Genomic DNA, 23,784 nt, shown 5'->3' on the forward strand with positions numbered 1-23,784 from the left:
TGCCATTGGTATTTTAATAGGTATTGCATTGAATCTATAGATTGCTTTAGGTAGTATGGACATTTTAATGATGTTGATTCTACCAATCCATGAACATGGGATGTTCTTCCATTTGTTTATGTCTTCCTCTATCTCTTTTTTCAATCTCCTGTAGTTTTCCAAGTACAGGTCTTTTATGTCCTTGGTTAAGTTTATTCCTAGGTATCTTAGTTTTTTTGGTGCAATGGTAAATGGGATTGTTTTTTTTCATTTCTCTTTCTGTGAGTTCATTATTGGTGTATAAAAAGGCTATAGATTTCTGGGCATTAATTTTGTATCCTGCTACATTGTCAAATTCATTTATTAGGTCTAGTAGTTTTTTTATGGAGTCTTTGGGGTTTTCTATGTATAGTATCATATCATCTGCAAATAAGGATAGTTTTACTTCTTCTTTTCCAATTTGGATGCCTTTGATTTCTTCTTCTTGTCTAATCGCTGTGGCTAGTACTTCTAGTACTATGTCAAACAGGAGTGGTGAAAGTGGGCATTCTTGTCTTGTTCCAGTTCTTAGGGGAAATAGTTTTAGTTTTTGGCCATTGAGTGTGATATTGGCTGTAGGTTTGACATATAGGGCTTTTATTATGTTGAGGTATGATCCCTCTATTCCCACTTTGCTGGGAGTTTTTATCAAGAAAGGGTGTTTTATTTTGTCAAATGCTTTTACTGCATCAATTGATACGATTATGTGATTTTTGTCTTTCAGTTTGTTTATGTGATGTATCACATTTATTGATTTGCTGATATTGAACCATCCTTGAATTCCTGGAATAAATCCCACTTGGTCATGGTGTATGATCTTTCTAATGTATTGCTGAATCCGATTTGCTAGAATTTTGTTGAGGATTTTTGCAGCTATGTTCATCAAGGATATTGGCCTGTAGTTCTCTTTTTTTGTGGTATCTTTATCTGGTTTTGGAATTAGGGTAATGCTGGCTTCATAGAAAGAGCTTGGAAGTGTGCCTTCCTCTTTAATTTTTTGGAATAGTCTGAGTAGGATAGGTTATAGTTCTCCTTTGAATGCTTGGTAGAACTCCCCTGTAAAGCCGTCCGGACCAGGGCTTTTGTTTGCTGGAAGATTTTTGATCGCTGTTTCAATTTCTTCGGTGGTTATCGGCCTATTCAGGTTTTCTTATTCTTCTTGGTTGGGTTTTGGGAGCTTGTATTTTTCTACGAATATGTCCATTTCATTTAGGTTGTCTTTTTTGTTGAATAAGATTCTTAGTGAAAGATAATTAGTTTTCAAAAACAAAAAACAGTACTGAGCAAACGGACATTGCTTTACATTTTTGCAAACTCTTCAAATGCTATGTAGAAGATCGCTGGATTGTTATCTGCTTCTCCATTCTTTCTGTTGCAATGTGTTACTTCTGTTGAAATATTTTAAGAAAGCTGGTATATAATTGGAGAAGGGAAGAGTATTTGAATAGCTCTTTTAGATAATAGTCTTATAGTCTTATTTGATATTGTTATTTGATGCTGTACCAAAACTTAGCAAGTGGTAATTTGTTAAAGGTTAGTTGTAATGTATCATCTGAAACCACTTCAATGAAAATATAGCATTCTGTTACTTTAAAATTCAGTGGAATACCTTTACTTTAAGTGCATGATTTTGAAATATCATAAAATAGTCATTTGGAAAATATTGGTTCACTTTGTCATAAAGGTCTACCAAATGTTGACACATTTTATAATATCAATAAATCACATTTGTTAATATCACTAACCTACCAGAAAAATATTTCAAGTTTTGAGAAGCTATCAGGCTCACAGTGGCATATGCACATTTTGTAAAAATTTGGATTTTAGTTTGAAGACTCAAATTCTGTTATTGAAAAAAATGTCAGTTGTTCTCCTTGGATTAACAGGCTTACTTTGTTTATTTTTGAGAAAATACCAAATCTAAATAATACAGTGTGCAGTCATTTGTTCCACGTAAAAATGGTGGTCTGTGAAAAAAACCAGTTCATTTCACAATGCAAACAAATGCTTTTTCTCAAACTACCATTGTACTTTAGTACGAAGCAGAAATTCTTTATGAGTGTTTCCCATTTTATCACATATAATATTAAAAGCATCAAGATTTGATTAATAATTTTTGTTACAGCATGTTTGTTTTTTTAAAGCAAGTATTTGGTAATGAACAATAAAAAACAATTTACTAGTTCAGCTTAGCACTGATACTTTGATTGGTAAAGTACCAACAATTTTACTTAGCATTACTTTTGTACAGTTTCAAGGAATCCCAGGAATTTGTAAACTATACTTTTGAGAATCACTGCTCTAATTCCACCCTCCCACCCCGAAAATGTTGTAAAGAAGTCTCAAAATACCCGATAGGCATGACACTTAAGGGCCATTTAAAGGCAAACCACTAAATGCAAACGCTCATTAATATACTTTTCATAAAGTCTGGAATTCAGACAAAAACTGGTAGACATGAGAAATATGCCTCATTAACTGAAGAAAAATTAGAAATTAAAATTATATCTATAAATGGCAAAAATAATGAAATTAGTGGAGGAAGATTTAAAAAGCCAGCTTTTCTAAATATGCTTATACATTTAAAGAAATCAGGAAATTAATGAGGAAAGAAATGAAAAATATTTAAAAATAGCCAAATGAAAATACTAGAGCTAAAATATAAGATCTACAATAAAATATTTGCCCAATAGCCCTAGCCGGTTTGGCTCAGTGAATAGAGCATCGGCTTGTGAACTGAAGGGTCCCAGGTTCGATTCCGGCCAAGGGCACATGCCCGGGTTGCAGGCTCTATCCCCAGTACGGGGCGTGCACGAGGCAGCCATTCAATGATTCTCTCTTATCATTGATGTTTCTATCTCTCTCTCACTCTTCTTTCCTCTCTGAAATCAATAAAGAAATATATTTTTAAAAAATTGCCCAATAGATTTAACAAATTATATGTTGTTGAAGAAAAGATCAGTAAATTTTAAGCCATAGCACTAAAAACAATGCAGAGTAAAGTACATGTAGGGGAGGGTGAGAAGAACAGAGCCTGAGTGACTTGTGGGGAAATATAAAGTGGTCTAATGTATGTGTGATTAGAGTCCTGGAAACAGAGGGGCTTTTTGAAGGGGGAAATTTAAAAGAAATAATAGCACAAAATTATCCAAATTTGATGAAAACTCACAGATTTAAGACGCTTATTAGTAACAACAAGCAGGAGTAACTCAAAGGAAACCACTTCATAATAAAATTATGAAAATCAGTAATAGAAAAAAAATTTTAAAGGAGTACCAGGTGAGGAATCAAAAATACATCCCATATAGGGAAAGAGACATTTAAAAATAATGACTACTGCCTTCTTCTCTGAAGCAATGGAAGCCAGGAGACAATTAGGTGATATTTTTAAATACTGAAGGAATAAAATGTCAACCTGGAATGCTGTATCTAACAAAAATGTCTTTCAGAAATGAAGACTAATTAAATTTTTTTTTAGCACAATTAGAAGCTGTAAGAAATGTTAAAGGAAGTTTCTCAGGTTGGAAGAAATTGATACCAGCTGGAAAATTAGATGAACACAAATAAATGAAGAGCACCACAACTTCCATTCATCCATGGATGGACTCTTGGGTTGTTTTGGGTATTATAGTTGATGCTGCTGTGAACGTGGCGGTACTTCAACCTAGTGTTTTTGATTTCTTCAGATATATTCTCGGAAGTGGAATTGCTAGACCATATGGTAGTTCTGTTTTTAATCTTTTGAGAAAACTCCATCGTGTTTTTCATAGTTAATATACCAATATACAATTCCACCAGCAGTGCATAAAGGTTCCCTTTTCCCCATGTCCTCCTCTATTTATCTCTTGTCTTATTGATGGTAGCCATTTTAGCAAGCATGAGGGGATATCTCATTGTGGTTTTGATTTGCATTTCTCTAATGATTAGTGATGTTGACACCTTTTTGTGTAGTTGTTGGCCATTTGTATATCTTTTGTAGGAAAATGTCTGTGTAGGTCCTTTGCCCATTTTAAAATTAAATTATTTTGTGTTTTTGCTATTGAGTGGTTATGAGTTATTTAGATATTTTGCATATTAATCCCATGCCAGATAAATAGTTTGCCAATTCAATGGACTGTTCTTGATGACATTAGCATATCTTCATAATTTACAAAGTAATGTATGGGGCTACCATAGTGGCCATGCCATCTTTTGTTAAGATCTTTGGAGCCAGGCAGATCCAGATATGAATACTTTTTCTGAAACTTGCTGCATTCTAGCATTTACCTGCCCAAAATTATTTTGGTATCTTTGAAACAATTACTACTGTTTATTAAGAACCTGGTCAAGTACTGTGTTATTACCTTAATAAAACTAAAAATAATGAACATTTTTTGAGTCCCTTGTATATATTGGATACATTCTAATATAAAATATTTTCCATGCCTTACATCATTTAATACAGCAACCCAGTCAATTGTTAGTACTATAATTATCATCCCACTGTACAGAAGAAGGAATTGAGACCAATAGAGAATAATTTTTAAAACGAGGAACTCAGGTTGCTATCATGATTCTGGTTTTGTTTTCTATTTCTCTCTACTTGTGGTGCAAAATACTATGTGTTTTATGGTATGTAGTCTTTGTTCCACCAACTGTCTGCAAAGAGTAACTGGGACTTTTACTGAAAATCTCTTTTTGTTTGTCCTTTAACAAACTTCTTATAGGTTATGGATGATAAGAGTGTCTCCAAGAATCTAAATGGGTGATGTCAAGTGAAGATAGGTATCTAAGAGGAAAGCACTGGGAAAACTTGCAAGAGCATAAGCCCAGCTCTAGACAAGTATAGCTCTAGAAATACAACCTTAGCCACATGCAAAAAGGCAATATTTATATGTGTTTGATATAAAAAAGTATGGCTCACCTTTCTACCATTTCTGTAAACAGAACAATCTTTTGTCAGCAGTGACATTTTTGAAGGCCAAATTTCATAAAAATTTATGCTTCTAAAATATTGAACCAGAATTCTTTTTATGATATTTAATAACTATTCCAAAGTGCCTATATGGGAATTTTCTTTAAGAAAGTACAAAAATGTCACTAAGTCCATGAAGGGTTTGTTTGTAGCATTCCTTACTTAGGCAGCTGTGTTTCCATAGAGCTTATGTAACATAAGCTTTTCTCCCTCTTCTATTACTTTATCCTCTTTTAATATATGGAATGGAATTATTTTTCTTCTTTAAATACACAACAGTTTTTTCAGTATTCAATCACTTACAACTGGAATTGAATTATCTGTTAATCTAAAATTATAGACCAGTACCAACTTAATAGAAGCAGATGTATGAAATATTTGTACATTTTGATTCAATAATCTGTTTAAAAAACTTTAGTGCCAGAAATTAACTGGTTGATTTACAAGTAGACTTGATTCCTGATAAAAATTTATGGAGCGCAGGGGAAATTGTGATTTCTCACTGTTTCTCTTTAAAATCATTTTTATTATTGCCTTTATACCTTTCAGTCTTTGTCTTTACAAAACTGAGTATCTTTGCCTTTGGTTTGGCTCTCTTTCACAATCCAGTTATACTTCAAGCTTGGTTGGTTTAAACCCAGTTTTTTTTTTTTTTTTAAATATATTTTATTGATTTTTTACAGAGAGGAAGGGAGAGGAATAGAGAGCTAGAAACATCAATGAGAGAGAAACATCGACCAGCTGCCTCCTGCACACTCCCCACTGGGGATGTGCCCGCAACCAAGGTACATGCCCTTGACCGGAATCGAACCTGGGACCTTTCAGTCCGAAGGCCGACACTCTATCCATTGAGCCAAACCAGTTAGGGCAAACCCAGTTTTTCTTCAAGCTGGGTTTAAGTCTCATCTCTCTCACAAAGCTTTCTCTGTTTGACTCACCATGTTTTTGTTTCCTTTTCTGAAATTTTGTTGCTTTTCTCTCTAACACAATTTAAATTGTGTTCTAGATCATTGGCTTTATTTTTTTTCAGCTACTTTTTTTTTCTAAAATATGTTTTTATTGATTTTAGAGAGAGGAGGGGAGGGGGATAGAGAAATAGAAACATTGATCTGCTGCCTCTGCACACCTCACACTAGGGGTGGAGCCCGCAATCCAGGCATGTGCCACGACTGGGAATTGAACTGGGGACCTCTTAGTTCATGGGTCGATGTTCAACCAGTGAGCCACACCAGCCAGTTTTCCTATAATGACTCGGGTTTTATACTCTACCTGCTACTCCTACCATATGCTGAACACAAATAGGTATTGTCAGTTGATTGGTTTAAAATAGATTATTTCTCTTCAAACTTCCAGTCACTGATATCGATATCTTTAAAAAAGCTATGCAATTAATTAACTACCTAATTGATTACTTGTGGAGTCTTTTCTCTTAACTGATATTGAAGCCTGAGTTCTTCAAAGGGCTATGTGTTGTTTGATCAAGATTTGAAGCTTGGATTATTGAAATTTTTGTTGTTCACTCATCAGATATGTCTAACATGAATGAATGCTAGCTCTGGATATGAACAAGTGTTGATTGCATCATTTTGTTAGTAATATTCAGTATCTTCTTCTTTATACAGGAGAGATTAAACAGATTCTAGAAAATGAACTCCAGATACCTGTGTCTAAAATGTTGTTAAAAGGCTGGAAGACTGGAGATGTGGAAGACAGTGTGAGTTTCTTATTTATTTATTTGTTATTTTTACATTATAGTTCACATTCAGTATCATTCTGTAATAGTTTCAAATATACAGCATTATGGTTATCATATCCTTTATTAAGTGGTCCCCCTATATTTCAAGTATCCACCTGGCCCCATTCAGTGTGAGTTTCTTAAATTGCCAGTTATATAGTTGACTAAATAATGTATAAACAATGGTTTTTATTAATATTGTTACATAAGTAGATTTGGTAATAACTTAGTTTAAGAAATTAGCAAACAATTTTTTTCAAGCTAAAATTTCTAACTATTTTATAGCAGTTTGATACTTTTTTTGAGAATCTTTACCTTTTCCTCAAATATCATAGGGTGTCAGTAAGTGCTCTGAAATAATAATTTACTAAACAATTATGTATTGGTCTGAAAGAAGTCATACGTGGTATATATATGTATGCCAAGTATTGATTATAAAACAAAGATTATAGGAAAAATTTTAATTGTGAAAATTTTAAATGGAATTATTTCTTTTTTGTTGTTTATTTGGATAGTGGCAGCGGAAAGGAATGAATGATATTTAAAGATTTCTAAAAAGTGTTGCAATTGCCTAGCTGGTGTGGGTCAGTTGGTTGGGCATTGTCCCGTGCACTGAATGATTGCTGATTTGATTCCAAGTCAGGGCACATGTCCAGATTGCAGGCTTGATTCCTGGTAGGGGACTGCCAGAAGCAGCCGATAATCAATGTTTCTCTCTCTCCCTCTATCTTCCCCTCTCTCTAAAAGTCAATAAAATAATATATATATTTAAAATGTGTTACAATTTTAATGTAGTAGTTGCTATTCTTAAAGATCCAGTAGCAGCCTTAGGTATAAAATATTTCACACACTTTTTTTTCTGACAGAGAGGAGAGGGATTGAAAGAAATGAGTTAACTCTGAAGTTTTAGATGTTTAAAGTGGAAATAATTGTCCATTTTTTCAAACTATTTACTGAGCTGATATTTCAGTATCCAGGCACAAACTTAGAATCTTCAACTTTTGGTTCATTTCTTCTTTGTCAATGGCTTTTGATAGAATTGTGGTTATAAAAATATATTTCACTCGATATATGGAGATGTTGAATATTTCAAGATATTTACAGGAATTTCATGTTGGCAATATATTTATAAATTTAGGTACAAAGTTAGTGACATACTATATTAGGGGTCAGCAAACTTTTTCTGTACTGTCAGGTCATAAATATTTTAGGCTTTGTGGGCCATACAGTCTCTGTTGCAACTCCTCAGTTCTGCTGTCATAGTATGAAGGCAGCCATAGGCTGTATGTAAGCATGACTGTGTTCTAATCTTTATTTATGGACACAGAAATTTGAAATTTATGTAACTTCACATGTCGTGAAATACTCTTCTTTTGAATTTTCTTCAGCCATTTAAAAATGTAAAAACCATTCTTAACTCACTGGCCATACAAAAACAAGCAGTGGGCCAGATTTGTCTCAGAGGCCATTCTTTAACTCTGGTGCTGTATGACTATTCTAATTGAAACGTATATTTAAAAAAAAAGTGCTGACTGAGAAGTGGAAACAGTTAGGCAAAAATAAAACGACAGATGCATTAGTTTGCACAGCTATATCATTTATTCATTCATTTATTAAGAAACCTGTGGATATGATCAGTCTTGCATGTTATTTTTAGTAGTTTGTGAAGAGAAAGGCAATCATTTTGCAAATGTCCTTAAAACTATATGTCCTCATATTTGAACATAGTCTTTGTTACCAATAAAATTTTCATTTACTTATGTCTATGTACACTTTTCTCTAGGTGATTTCTGCTATTCCTATGACATTAATTTTCTAATTGCTCCCAAATTTTTATTTCCAGGTTATACTTCTATGAATTTCCATATCCAAATTGGTAATTCACTCTTTTAATTACATATTTTATTGACATCTTTAACTTAACATGTTTAAAATGGTGCTCTTGATTTTCCTTCCCTGCCATTTCTTCAACAGTCTTCTCCAATAAATGGCAGCACTATATAGCCACTGTTAAATAAAAAAAGTTTGAGCATCAGTCTTTTTCCATTTAAAACAATACCTAATCCTTTGGTAAGTCCTGTAGAGTCTACCTCCAAAATATATCTTAATCATGGGCACTTTCCAGTATTTTTATTGCACTTCCTCATCCAGGCCGTTACCATCTCTTGCCAAGATCAATGTAGTAGCTTCATCGTCTTCCCAGCTTCCTTTCTTTGATTCTTCCTGTGTATTCTTCACACAGTAGCCAGAATGGTCTTTTAAAAACATAAGTCGAATTATATAACTCTCCTGTTATAACATAGCTTTTTATTTCTCTTTGAATAAAATTTCAGCTACTCACCCTAGTTTAAAAGGCATTATATTGTACTAGAGGCCCGGTGCATGAAAATTCATGCACTGGAGGGGTGGTCCCTCAGCCTGGCCTGCCCCCTCTCACAGTCTGGGAGCCCTCGGGCTGGAGGCGACCTGGTGATCAGGGCAAGGCTACGCCCCATCACACCTCTGCTGCTGCCACTGCTGGCAGCGCAAGTCTCGGCCAGCCCTGGTTACCTGAGCCTTGGGCAGCCCTGGGCAGCTGGGCAGCCAACATCCGAGGCTTGCCTGCGCCTCGGGCTGGCCCTGGGCGGGGGGAGGGGAGGGAGTGAGGGGACTGGGGAACTCTGGAGGCAGGTCCGCGGAGCGGTCTGGCCCGCCTGGGGGTGGGTCCGGCCTTGCCACACGCCTGCCGCCCCCACGGGCTGAGGGGACTGGGTGCTGCTATCTTTCGAGGGCGTGACAGTCAATTAGCATATTCCCTCCTTATTGGCTGTGGGCGCCACCATCTTTAAGGGCAGTCAATTAGCATATTCCCTCTTTATTGGCTGTGGGTGCCGCCATCTTTGAGGGCGTGGCAGTCAAATAGCATATTCCCTCCTTATTGGCTGTGGGCGCTGCCATCTTTGTGACGGCATGAGGGTCAATTAGCACATTCCCTCTTTATTAGATAGGATTGCCCTAGCTGATGTGACTCATCCTGTGAACTGAAAGGTCACCCCGGTCAGGGTGCAAACAGGAGTCAACCCATCGATGTTTCTGTCTCGCACTGATATTTCTCTCTCCCTCCCCCTTCTCCTCTCTCTAAAATCAATACAAATATATTTGTTTTTAAAAGACATGGTGTTATTTACCTTCTCTTCACCACTACAACTTCATCTTTAGCCTTTCCTACCTTCACTTTTCATGCTGTAGTCATGTAAACTTCCTTTTAATTCTTCTAATAGGTTTAAACTCTTTACACCTTTACCTGTCAGATGCTATTCAGCTGCCTGGAATGCTTTACCCTTAATTCTTCACATGATGGTTCTCTTTCACACTTCAAGTTTCAGCCTAAATATTACTTTATTTAACAGAGTTTTGTATAAAATGTGGCTCTTATCTCAGCATTCTTCATCACAACCCCATGAGTAGAGGGGCCATGTCTCTTTCTTTCATATTGTATATCCAGTGCGTGGTATAATAAATATCAAGCAAATGTTCATGGGATAAATGAATAAATAAGTTAAAGATGAGTATCCATTTACTTAATCATACCATATGTGGTTTGAGGGGTAAGATTTAGTGGAAAATTTTTGGATGATGGCATGGTAAGAGGATAATAATAACTTGGTCAAGTGTTAAATCTAAGCATTTATCAATAATCACAAAATAAAATAATGAAGGTTAAGGTAAAAATAACTTTCCTATGTTTATATGTGTGTTTTTGGTTTGTTTGCATGTTAACTATTAGCAATAACAGATCAGTTTCAAAAGGACTTACACGTGTTTGACATAAAGATCAGAACTTAAGGCTACTACAGTGTTTTTTTTTTCAATCCATGGCGGGATGTAAAGTTAATTGAGTGGCTTATAGCCAGACTGGGAGGAAAAAGGATAGAAGTTGTCAGAGTGTATTGCAAATAATCAGATTATTTCTTTTTGTTTAACACATGATTATTATGAGTCAAGAGTAAATCTCAATGCCTTTGGAGTAAGTCTCTGCACTTAGTAAGAAGGGCCCACTTGTGGAGAGGTCAAGAGTGAGTTTCTTATGTTCTATGCCTGGCGAAAATCAGCTTTCCTCAGGTTTCTCTACTTCCATCTGCAAGGTTAAGAGGAATTCCTAGACATCAACTCTATCTTGCTTTCCAACACATTCAGCCTTGAGATTATTATTTGTTTTGATTCAACCAGGACCAGTTTCATTATGCCTTTTCCCACTGTTTATGCCAGTTACTATTGCAAGGAGTCTAAGATTCCCATGTTACCTCTCACTCTGATCTCCAGTCTCTGCACAGCCCATGTCTTTCTCTATTCTTTGTCCTATTAAATGCCCAAGACCTGTGTTATGACCTGTGGAACTAACTCATTATTAGCGAAATTCCTTATTGTCAACCTCTTTTCTAAACTTTCCCTTCTCCATCTTTCTCTGACTGAAGTCTATGGTCCTGAGGACACTGTTTCTCTGTAGCCTTCTCAGTGTTAATTGCTTTTCTTTAGCATAAATGATACCACTGGATTAACTGGTAAAATATATAATAGTCCCTCCTTATTAGTGGTCTTGCTTTCTGTAATTTCAATTGCCCAGGGTGAGCCATGGTTCAAAGATATTAACAGAAAATTCCAGAAATAAACAATTCATAAGTATGTATATATGTATGTATAGGAAAAAACAGTACATTCAGGGTTCAATCTGCAGTTTTAGACATCTACTGGGGGGTTTTGGAACCTATCCCCCATGGATAAGGGGAAACTACTATATGTCTTCATTTTTCTCATTTCCACTTTCATACCTTTATTAATACTTCCTCTTTAAAAACTTTCAGCTTTGAATTTCATGTCAAAAAATTATATCACCTACTTATTGAGGCCATCTCCCTCATTTTCTGATGAATTTTAATTTCTGGCTTACAGTTGCTCTCTGTCCTAATTCTTAGTAATTTAAATATCTTTGTAAATGATTCTTCCAACACCTTGGTTTCCTAGTTCCTTGCACTTCTTTTCTATGAAGATCTTTTTATTTACCCTATATCAGCCATATCTTCCCATGGGCTTATCATTTAATTACAACAATTCTCAAATCTTAATTTCAAGCTTCCATTTTCTTCTCACTCTCTCTTATGTCCCTAGCTCACTTCCTTTAGTATCCTAACACCAACAATCCTTCAACCCCATTCATACTTCCAATTCATTGTTTGTGCTATCTTTACATGATCATTATATTTTTCATGCCCTCTCCTCCTTTTTTACAGTGGGTTAAATCCCATCGTTAGTCTTATAATCACTTGCTTGTAGGTTCTTGCTTCAAGGATCTTGCTTGACAAAAATCCTTATCTTAGACAAATCCAACTTTTTCTGTTCTGTGTCTCATAAATAAATGTGACTGGAGATAATCATCATGCTGATTGATGTATCTTTAAATTTATGACTATGATCTTCAGATTGCCCCTTAATGCTGCTAGGCTGTCATGTATATGATTTATCCACATTCTCCTAAATGGCTATTTTATATTTATCCTCTCCCAGACCTTTAAAACACCTTTCTCCCATTCCCACTCTCCCATTCTCACTTTCTATTTTGTGAAATAGAAAATAAAGGCAATCTCAAGAGAATTTTCACAAGCTCCCAACTTGGTGTTTGTTTACTTACTTGCATCTTATACACATTCTATCCTTTTTTCCTGGTACTCTAGATCAGTGATTTTCAACTTTTCTTGTCTTATGGAACATATAAAGTAATTACCAAAATTCTGCAGCACACACATAAAAAATATTTTTGGCCGATCTAACAAAAATAAGATATAATTTTGATTTATAGAAATAAATAATAATAGTAATTACCTACCTTTTTTGCTCCAAAGTGACTTATTAAAGAATCAGGTGCCTATACTTGTATATAAGGATTTCTGGTGCCAAGAATTAACCAATCAGACACAAACAACCGTATTATGTGGACATGACCAATAAGATGTAACTCTGTTATATGACCTACATATTTATGGTTCAAGATAGGACATTCACACTGAATGGCTATTGTTGTGTTGGCTGTTGTCATTTAAAAATATATATTATATATATATATATGTATTTATTGATTTCAGAGAGGAAGGAAGAGGGAGAGAGAAATAGAAATAGCAATGATGAGAATCATTGATCTGCTGCCTCCTGCACGCCTCACACTGGGAATTGAGCCCGCAATCTGGGCATATGCCCTGACCATGTGTTAAGGGCCCTTAGAATACACTTGGCTTAATTTAAGTCAGCTGGGATTCAGTGTGAGGGCAAAAGCCACGCCCTGAAGGCGGGACCAGTCAAAGACTGGACGCCACTCAGTCTGACTCTCCTGCCCAGCGTTAAGGGGATGGATCTCATGATGTCAAAGGCCCACCCAGATGTGATGTAACTTCCTTTAATTTGAGTATATAATAAATCAGCTTTCAGAGCTGGCTCTCTCTCTCTGCATGTTTCGGAGCTGGCTCTCTCTCTCTGCATGCTCAGTCCCTCCAGAGGGCAGGCACCACACCCAGCCCAAGCTTTTAATCTATTTTATGTCTTTCTTTATTCTTTAATCCAGAAAGCGCCTCCTAGCTTGCTCGAACCGGTTCAAGTCTCCCCCTCTGTGCGGGATGCGGAGAGGAGACCACAGCCCCAGCACGCCCGGCATAACCGGGAATCGAACCATGATCTCCTGGTTCATGGGCTGATGTTCAACCACTGAGCCATGCCAGCCGGGCTGTTGTCATTTTTTTATTTGGTAATCTAAGATGTCAGTGCCCCTGACTAAATAAGTCAGGTATTGCATGTTTTAAAAATTCTTGCAGTACACCACTTGAAAATTGCTGCTCTACATGGCCTGTTCAATCTCTTAAGATCAAACCTCCATATTTGCTTTGGATAACATTCTATATTCCTTCTGGCCTATTCAAGGACTTCACTCTTCCCTGTCTTTCCTGCATTATCAGTATTTTCCTATAAACATGATGTTATTGCTTCCATATTTCTCTTGATCCCATCTCCCCTTTCAGAAATTATTTCATTTCTCTAGTCCCCTTGATAACAAAACTGCCCCCAAAGAGTTGTCTATATTTGTTGTTTCTAATTACTTTTTTCTCATTTCTCTTGAGCCCAGTCTAAGCAGATAGCTACTAGTGCTCTTGTCATTATCACCAGTGATCACACTACTAAATTCAGTGGTGATCTTATCCAGTGTTATAGCTTTTAAGTATCATCCATATGTACTGTCAGTTTGATATCTCTAATTTATATCTCCATTCCAGACCTATTCCCTGAATTCCAGGTTGATATATTCAGCTGCTTACTTATCTTCTCCACTTGAATGTCTAATACACATTTCAAACCTCCATGCCCTAAAGGGAAGTCCTCTGATGCAGTCTTCCCCATTTCAATTGATGACAACTTTTTTCTTAAAATATTTCATTCTAATATTTTTTAGTTCATTATTGATTCCAAACCCATCTCCAGTTTGTCAGGAAACCCTTTTGGTGCTATCTTCAAATGCTTATCTTCTCCACTTGAATGTCTAATACACATTTCAAACCTCCATGCCCTAAAGGGAAGTCCTCTGATGCAGTCTTCCCCATTTCAATTGATGACAACTTTTTTCTTAAAATATTTCATTCTAATATTTTTTAGTTCATTATTGATTCCAAACCCATCTCCAGTTTGTCAGGAAACCCTTTTGGTGCTATCTTCAAAATATATCCAGAATCCAACTATCTTGTATCATTTCTATTAGATCACACTGGCATAAGCCATCATCAGCCTTATCTTAGTACTAGAGGCCCGGTACATGACATTTGTGCACTTGGTGGAAGGGGGGTGTCCCTGAGCCTGGCCTTTGCCCTCTCACAGTCTGAGACCCCTCGGGGGATGTCCGTCTGCCGCCGCTGTGCTCTCCAGCAGTGAGCCCGGCTTCTGGCTGAGCAGCGCTCCCCCTGTAGGAGTGCACTGACCACCAGGGGGCAGCTCCTGTGTTGAGCACCTGCCCCCTGATGGTCAGTGCACATCATAGCTACCGTTTGGTCACTTTGCATATTAGGGTTTTATTATATAGGATAGCCTCCTTTGTGCTTCTGCCCTCCTCTGTCAATATCTTTCCCATTTACTTTTCAACATAGCTGACAAAGTGATCCTTTTTATTTTTTGTTAATCCTTACCGGAGAATATTTTTCCATTGATTTTTAGAGAGAGTAAAGACACAGAGAGAAACATCAATGTGACATATCGATTATTTGCCTCCCGCACGCACCTCTACCAGGGCCAGGGATTGAGCCTGCAAGCAAATTACATGTGAATGGAATTTAACCTGAAACTCTTTAGTCTGTGGGCTGATGCTCTCTTCACTGAGCACACCGGCTACGGCAAAGTGATCCTTTTTAAACCTGTTTCAATCATATCACTCCAATAGCTTCCCATCTTATTCAGAGTAAAAGTCAAAGCCCTTACATTAGCCTAAATGGCTCAACACATTTTCTGTTCCTACTAGCTCTGTTACTTCTCTGACCTGACTCCTACCAGTGCTTATTTGGCTTCAGTTACATTGGACTACTTCTTCTTTACTAAATAAGCATTTTGCCCAGCTGTTGCCTTTGCCTGAAATATTATTTTCTCTCTATTCTCATGGTTTCCTCAATACCTTCAAGTCTCTACTCAAATGAGAATGACTCTGATCACTCAGTTCAAAGTTACATAACTCCCCATCCCCATATTCTTCACCCCTCCTTCCCTACTTTGTGTTTAACAGAAAAAAAAGATCACTTTCTAATACTCAGTTATATAAGTTATTATTTTATTTATTCCTACAGTGGGGCCTTGACTTACGAGTGTCCCAACTAATGAGTTTTTCGAGATACGAGCCGTCTCTCGGCCGATTTTTTGCTTTGAGTTGCGAGCTAAAATTCGGGTTATGAGCCAGCTTCAGATACCCCACCGCTAGTTGGCGCAGCGAACGTCACAGTGAACGCCACAACATCAGCCCAGCATCACGTGTCTCACTCGTTCACTTTAAGATTTTACATACTAGTAATTTGAGTTACGAGCTCTGTCACGGAACGAATTAAACTCGTAAGTCAAGGCCCCACTGTACTAAAGCAGGGGTGGGGAACGTCCGGCCTGTGGGCCATATAAGGGCCACAAAATCATTTTGTCTGGCCCTGCCAATGCATTAGGGGTAAGTTAATTAAATGTTTGAGCAAATATAGTAGGCTAATTTTTAAATTGATAATTTTGTATGGCCTGCAAATGATGTTATAAATATCCAAATGGCTCTTGGCAGAAAAAAAGGCTCACCGCCCTTGTACTAAAGTTTAAGCTCTATAAGATCAGGGGTTTTCGACTGTTCTATCCACTGCTGTATTCTCAGTGTTTAGAATAGGTGTGGCACAGAGGCAACTCAGTAAATATCTGTTGAATAAATATGTATGTCCTGGGTTATGATGTAAAGATATAAAATGTGTTTCTTAATTGTATTGCTGTCAAAAAATGTTTGAAGTACATTAGCAGGTATTTGCCATCAAGTTGTGAGTTTGAAAGGTATGCAGTTTTAGGAAATTTAGTGAAATTTTGTATGATTATCAAGATAGTAGGTGAGATGTAGCCCAAGAGCAATTTATTCACTTCAGACAGAGTGCTTTAACCAAAATTCTCTGAAGTAAGAGTTAAGTGACTTAAGTGACATAAATAACACTTAGTAAAGGACCTCATCTAAGTCATTTCACCTCTCAGGCTACAGCTCCTCATCTGTGAAATCATTGGGTTGAGGTGCTCTCTGATCTTTTCTAGGACTAATGATCTCTGAAAACCTACACTGCTAATTTTTGCTATAACAATCCTAGAATGAAATGCATATTAGTTGCAAGGATATACTCCTTCAATGAAGACATCGATGAGCCCTAACTGTGTTCTTATTTATTTATATCACTTCATGAGCTAAAGAATTTGTATTTTGTTTTAACATTCATATTAATGCTAATTTATGATATGCATGGGAGAAACAAGGTTATTTGGGTTCAGTAGTTCTTCTGCATTATCCTATTAGGAAATTTTCAAAAGAAGAAAAGTCAAACTACAATATTGACAGTTTTTCAAGAACTATAGGAAAAAGTTAACAATGCACAATTAACAGGCATTTTTGTTTTTTCCTTTTTCAGACGGTCTTAAAATCACTACATTTGCCAAAAAACAACAGTCTCTATGTTCTTACACCAGACTTACCACCACCTTCATCATCTAGTCATGCTAGGTAAGGTATTTACTTTTTTTGTTAATCTGAAATGAAAAATTTGATTGTTAATAACATTGCTTTAAGCTATATATAAATACAAAATCAAATAAAAATCTTGTTGAAGCTTTAACTTACAATTATTAAGTATATAAAATTTTAAATTATGTGGTTTAGATAGTTTATTTGATTTTAGTAGTGGCACCTTTTTTCCAAAGAAAATCTTTAGCAAAACTATGTAAAAAAATAGTCAAAAATGTTATTTATCTGTTTGAATAGGGGTGCATGTACCTTTTCAAATTAGTGTTTTTGTTTTCTTTGGATAAATATCCAGAAATGGTATTGCTGGATAGTATAGCAACTGTTTTATTAATTTTAAAAAATATATTTTTATTGAGTTCAGAGAGGAAGGGAGAGGGAAGAGAATAAGTAAATGGAATTCCAGCCTATCCCATGGCTAAAGAAGGCATACCTTTAAGAAAATTCATTGGGCTCTACAGAATACAGCTTGAAAAGCACTGATATAATTTTTTTATATTGCTGATATTATTTTCTCCCAAAATTACTGTGCTCTGGAAGGCAACTTAGGCTAAATGATTATATATTTACTTATCAAAAACTATGTGAAGAGATCAGATATATTGGCAACCGTTAGCTTGTTCTCTATATCTATGGATCTGTTTCTGTTTTGTTTTATTTATTAATTTGTTTTGTTTTTGTAGATTCTACATATGAGTGAAATCATACAGTATTTGTCTTTCTCTGTATGACTTACCTCACTTAGCATAACATCCTCTAGGTCCATCTATGTTGTCGCAAATGGAAAGATTTCATTCTTTATTTTTATTGCTGAATAATACATATATACCAAATCTTTGTCCATTCATCTATCGATGGACACCTAGGTTGCTTCCATATCTTGGCTAGTACTGGTAATGCTGGAATGAATAGGGGTGCATGTGCCTTTTCAAATTAGTGTTTTTGTTTTCTTTGGAATAATATCCAGAAATGGTATTGCTGGATAGTATAGCAACTGTTTTATTAATTTTTTAAAAATATTTTTACTGATTTCAGAGAGGAAGGGAGAGGGAGAAAGAGATAGAAACATCAATGATGAGAGAGAATCATTGGCTGCCTCCTGCACACCTCACACTGGTGATCGAGCCCACAACTCGGGCACATGCCCTGACCAGGAATCGAAACGTGACCTCCTGCTTCAACTGAGCCATGCTGGCTGGGCTCCATTTTTAATATTTTAAATTAAATTTTAAACAGGAATCTCCAGACTGTTTTTCATACCGCAGTAATTTTTTTATTGTTTAAAGTATTACATATAGTATTACATATGTCTCCTTTTCCCCCCATTGGCCTCCCCCTTCCACTCCCACCCCCCAGCACATGTCCTCACCCCCCTAGTGTCTGTGTCTATTGGTTATGCTTATATGCATGCATACAAGTCCTTTCCATACCACAGTAATTTACAGTCCCACCCAGTGTATGACACTTCCCTTTTTTCCACATCCTCGTCAGCATTTGTTATTTGTGGATTTATTAATGATAGCCATTCTGACTGGTATGAGATATCTTGCTGTGGTTTTAATTTGCATTGCCTTGATGATTAGTGATGTTGACCATCTTTTTAATATGTCTGTTAGCTGTTTGTATGTCCTCTTTAGAGAAATGTCTATTCATATTCTCTGCCTATTTTTTAAATTACATTGTTTATTTTTTTGATGTTTAGTTGTATGAGCTGCTTATATCTTTTGGATATTAACCCCTTATGAGATATATGATTTGCAAATATTTTCTCCCATTCAGTAGGCTGGCTTTTCATTTTGTTGATGTTTTCCTTTGCTGTGCAAAACTTTTTTATTTTGATACAGTTCCCTTTTGTTTATTTTTTTCTTTTGTTACTCTTGCCTGAGGAGACATATCCAAAAAGATATTGCTTAAGCCCTGACTGGTTTGGTTCAGTGGATAGAGCATCGGCCTGCGGACTCAAGGGTCCCAGGTTCGATTCCGGTCAAGGGCATGTACCTTGGTTGTGGGCACATCCCCAGTGGGGAGTGTGCAGGAGGCAGCTGATCGATGTTTCTAGCTCTCTATCCCTCTCCCTTCCTCTCTGTAAAAAATCAATAAAATATATATATATTTTTTAAAAAGATATTGCTTAAGATGGATGTCAAAGAGATTACTATCTATGTTTTCTTCGAGGAGTTTTATGGTTTTAGGTCTTACATTTAAGTCTTTAATCTATTTTGAGTTTTTATGTTTGTTTTTTTAATATGGTACAAGAAAGTGGCCCAATTTCATTTTTTTTGCATGTGTCTGTTCTGGTTTTCCAACACTACTTATTGAAGAGATGATCTTTAATTGTATATCCTTGCCATCTTTGTTGTAGATTATTTGACCATTTAAGCAAGGATTTATTTTTGGGCTTTCTATTCTATATTTCATTGATCTGTATATTTGCTTTTACACCAGTATGATACCATTTTAATTATTCTAGCTTTGTAGTATAGTTTTATATCTAAAGTTTAATATCTCCCACTTTGTTCTTTTTCAAAATGTCTTTGGCTACTGGGGTCTTTGGCGGTTCCATATAAATTTTAGGATTAGTTCTAATTCTGAGAAGAATGCCATTGGCATATTAACAGGGATATTGGTATATATTTGTTTAGGTAGTAAGGACATTTTAACAATATTAATCCTCCCAATCTGTGAGCAAGGTATATCCTTTTATTTATTTGTATCTCTTCAGTTTCTTTCTTTAGTGTCTTATAGTTTTCAGAGTACTGATCTTTCACCTCTTTGGTTAAATTTATTCTTAGTTATTTTATGGTTATAAATGAGATAGTTTTCTTAAATTTTTCTTCTGATTGTTATTGTATAGAAATGCAATAGGTATCTGTGTTCTGAAACTTTATTGAATTCATTTATTAGTTTGACTAATTTTTTGGTGGAGTCTTTAGGGTTTTCTCTATATAGTATCACTTCATCGACAAATAATGAGAGTGTTACTTTCTCTTTTCCAGTTTGTATGCCTTTTATTTTATTTATTTATTTATTTATTTATTTATTTATTTAAGGTTAGGGTTAGGGTTAGGGTTAGGGTTAGGGCTAGGATTAGGGTTAGGGTTAGTTTTAGGGTTAGAGTTAGGGTTAGGGTTAGGGCTAGGGTTCGGGTTAGGGTTAGGGTTCGCCTTTTATTTTATTTTTTGTCTTTTTGTCTGATTGCTGTGGCCAGGACTTTCAAAACTGTTTTGAGTAGAAGTGGTGATAGTGGGCAACCTTGTCTTGTTTCTGATATTAGAGGAAAAGCTTTTAGCTATTCACCATTGAATATATTAGGTGTGGCTTTGCCATATAGAATGTTTATTATGTTGAGATATGTTTCTTTTATACTTTGTTGAGAGGTTTTATAATAAAAGGAGCTTGAATTTTGTCAAATGCTTTTTCTGCATCTTTTGAGGTGATCATATCGTTTTTATCCTTTATTTTGTTAATGTGATGTATCCTCTTGATTGATTTACAGATGTTGAGCCATCCTTACATCCTTGGGATAAATCCCACTTGGTCATGGTGTATAGTCCTTTTAATGTATTGTTGAATCTATTTTGATAATATTTTGTTGTAAATTTTTGTATGTATGTTCATCAAGGATATTGGCCTGCACTTTTCTTTGATATAAAATTTTTAAGATTTTCTCTCTATTTGGAATAGAGGATCTCATTCTTTCTTCAGTTTTCACAGTGAAACTGAGTACATTATAGAATGAGAGAATTATTGTAATGTTTAATTATATATTGTATTATTATGCCAGATGAAGCAAAACTGATCTAAAGTGAATAATTATGCTAGTATTAGAGTCATAAGTTTTGTGAGTACAGTCTCATTCCAGAACTATGTTTAAGTTGTTTTAGATCTTTATAATATTTATACACATTTTCTTTTTTAATAAAACTTGGCGATTTTGTGTGGTAGAGAGACATGTATCCCTAAACTTTGAGTATTGTCAAACTTCTACCACCATCTATCAAATATCTTTATTATTTATGTAGTGGAAGGAAAACATTTCTGTTTTTCTCTACTGCACTGCTCATAGAACACTTCTGGCCACAAAATTTATTTTGTTTGTTTCACACAACAGGCAGTTCTTCAACACCCACTCAGTCCCACAGGGCTGGCCCCCACATCAGCCAGCAATTGCAAATCTAGGTCGTCACCTGTGTTTTTGAACAACTGGCTATAATTGGAGGTTCACATAACCTCCTTTTTGGGTATGATAATTTGCTAGAACAGCTCGCCAAACTCAGAAATGTTCTCTACTCACTATTTTTGATTTATTAAAAGGCGCGCGCATGTGTGCTTATTGATTTCAGAAAGAGGGAGAGAGAGAAACATCAATGATGAGAGAGAATCATTGATCGGCTGCCTCCTGCACACCCCCTACTGGGGGTTGAGCTGGCAAACTGAGCATGTGCTCTGATTGGGAATTTAAATCTGTGACCTCCTTGTTCATGGGTTGACACTCTACCACTGAGCCACACTGGCTGGGCAAAAAACAAACAAAAAAGCATATTTTAAAGGATGTAAATGACCAGCCAGATGAAGAAATAAATAGCAAACTCTACCAAATCATTCAGCTGGGGTTTTCTATGGAGGCTTTATTACACAGGCATGATTGACTAAACCATTGGCTATTAGTGATTAACTCAATCTCTTGCCCCTCTTCTCTCCTCATAGGTGGGGAAGAGGGGGATGCAGATAGCATCTTATCACAAGTTTGGTTCTCCTATTGACCCCCATTCTGAAGGATTTTCTAAAAGTCACCTTATTAACAAACTCAGGTGTGGATGAAAGGGAATTATTATGAATAACAAAAAACTCCTTGCTCCTTTCACTTTTATCACTCTCATCACTTAAAAATTCCAAGGGTTTTAGGAGCTCTGTGTGGGGAAAAAGACCAAATAGAAATTACTCAACTGCAGAAAATTAAATCTAATGTAATTGTATTTGGTAGTCTGATAATAGTTTGTTTTAGGTTAAGAATTTAAAGATTTCTTGGGTTGCTCCTTATCCTCTATGTTCAATGATATACTAGTGGGGGGTTGAATTTGCATACTATTACAAATAGCCAAACAGTATTTGTAGTTCTAGGTTAGTTAACAATGTAATTAATCACTGTCATTCAATATGTAACCCACATAATTATAGCAGATTAGAGATATTATTGATTATTATCTATTACTTTCCAGTAATGTGGTTAAATGGATTTATCAAAAAGTCTTCCTGGGCTAATGGAAGTGTTCATTGCCATTTGGCTGACCTTTGTTTGATTGCCTATCACTCAATCCCTAGGCAAGCAGGAGCCTACAATGCCTCTGAAATGTAATGTTTGTTGGAAAATGTGTCTTCACATAGCACTTAAGTAGTCTTTTCTAGTTGACTTCATAGATTTTTACCAAGATATAATGATGTTGTTTCCTGCATTGGAACAATAAGAGACAGGAAAATTCAAAGTGGAACAAAAGACATAAAAAACTGGGATAGCCAGGTGGTGGGAGGAGGGGCATGTAGAATTTCCTGCTAATGAAAAAGTCATATTAATGAATATTTAATTAAAATATAACTAAAAAGTCAAGGTGTATTTATTTTAGTGTGTTAATATATCTTTCTATAAAACTAGAGATTATCTTTGCGTGTGTGTGATGTATACCTCAAATTCTGATTTCAGAGGAGACAATTAAAAAAACACAAAATTTATGCAGAATCTTAAAGGCTAATGATAATAATTACTTTTAATTTATGATTTTAATTTTGTGTTTTACCAAATAAAAATATTTTTTGGCATCTTAACTGTATAGTGAAGTCCAAAAACAATTTCTGATTGAATTATATATAGAGCCCATCATGTTACCAAATATGGTAGATGGATAAAATTGCTGTGTGATAAACTTTATGACTTAATTTGATATTTTTGTTATAATTGGTGAATTAATAGAAAACTTACTTATAACCTAATTTATAATCTAAAAAGGAGAAAATAAAAGGTAATTCTGATTTTTAGTGTTATATTTGAGAATAGACAAATGAATGGAAGAGCTCTGAAATTGGTAGAGGTGTTTTGTTTTTTATTTCTTATCTTAGAGAGAGTGATGGGGGAGAGAGAGAAAAAGAAAGAGAAAAATGATGTGAGAGTGAAACATCAGGTAGTTGTCTCCCATATATGCCTCACCCCGGGATGGGTGCAATCTAGATATGTACCCTATTGAGTTTTATATGTATACTAGAGGCCCGGTGCACAAAAATTTGTGCACTTGGGGGGCGGGGGAGGGGGGGTCCCCCAGCCCGGCCTGTGCCCTCTCGCAGTCTGGGACCCCTCGGGAGATAACGACCTGCTGGCTTAGGCCTGCTCCCGGGTGGCAGAGGGCAGGCCCAATCCCTAAGTGCAGCCCCTGGTCAGGCTCAGAGCAGGGCCGATTGGGGAGTTGGGGCGCCGCCCCGTCATGCACAGAGCAGGGCGGATCGGGAGGTTGCAATGCCACCCTCAGTCACGCTCAGGGTAGGGCCGATTGGGGGGTTGGGCCACCGCCCCCTGTCACACTCAAGGCAGGGTCGATGGGGAGGTTGCGGCACCACCCCCTGTCACTCACAGAGCAGAGCCAATCAGGGGGTTGGGGCGCTGCCCCCTGTCACTCACAGAGCAGGGCCCATCAGGGGGATTGGGGCTCCGTACCCTGTCACACACAGAGCAGGGTCAATCAGGGGGTTGGGGAGCTCCCCCCTATCAGGCACAGAGCAGGGCTGATCAGGAGGTTG

At 36.3% G+C, this 23,784-nt stretch overlaps 1 protein-coding gene across 6 annotated transcripts in view; it reads left to right on the forward strand.

Moving 5' to 3' along the window:
• FAF1 (Fas (TNFRSF6) associated factor 1) overlaps nucleotides 1-23,784 on the forward strand; it is a 356,513-nt gene that overhangs the window by 95,259 nt on the left and 237,470 nt on the right. For 5 of the 6 annotated variants that reach the window (XM_014544808.1, XM_005872500.2, XM_014544812.1 and 2 more), the window contains 2 exons: nucleotides 6,595-6,686; nucleotides 16,892-16,983. In XM_014544808.1, coding sequence (XP_014400294.1) covers nucleotides 6,595-6,686; nucleotides 16,892-16,983 — 184 coding nt within the window. Of the gene's footprint in view, nucleotides 1-4,462; nucleotides 4,559-6,594; nucleotides 6,687-16,891; nucleotides 16,984-23,784 lie in introns of those variants that run through there. The other variant, XM_014544811.1, reaches the window with a different exon arrangement.

The sequence above is a fragment of the Myotis brandtii genome, unplaced genomic scaffold (genome assembly GCF_000412655.1).
Source record: "Myotis brandtii unplaced genomic scaffold, ASM41265v1 scaffold382, whole genome shotgun sequence".
Classification (NCBI taxonomy): domain Eukaryota; kingdom Metazoa; phylum Chordata; class Mammalia; order Chiroptera; family Vespertilionidae; genus Myotis; species Myotis brandtii.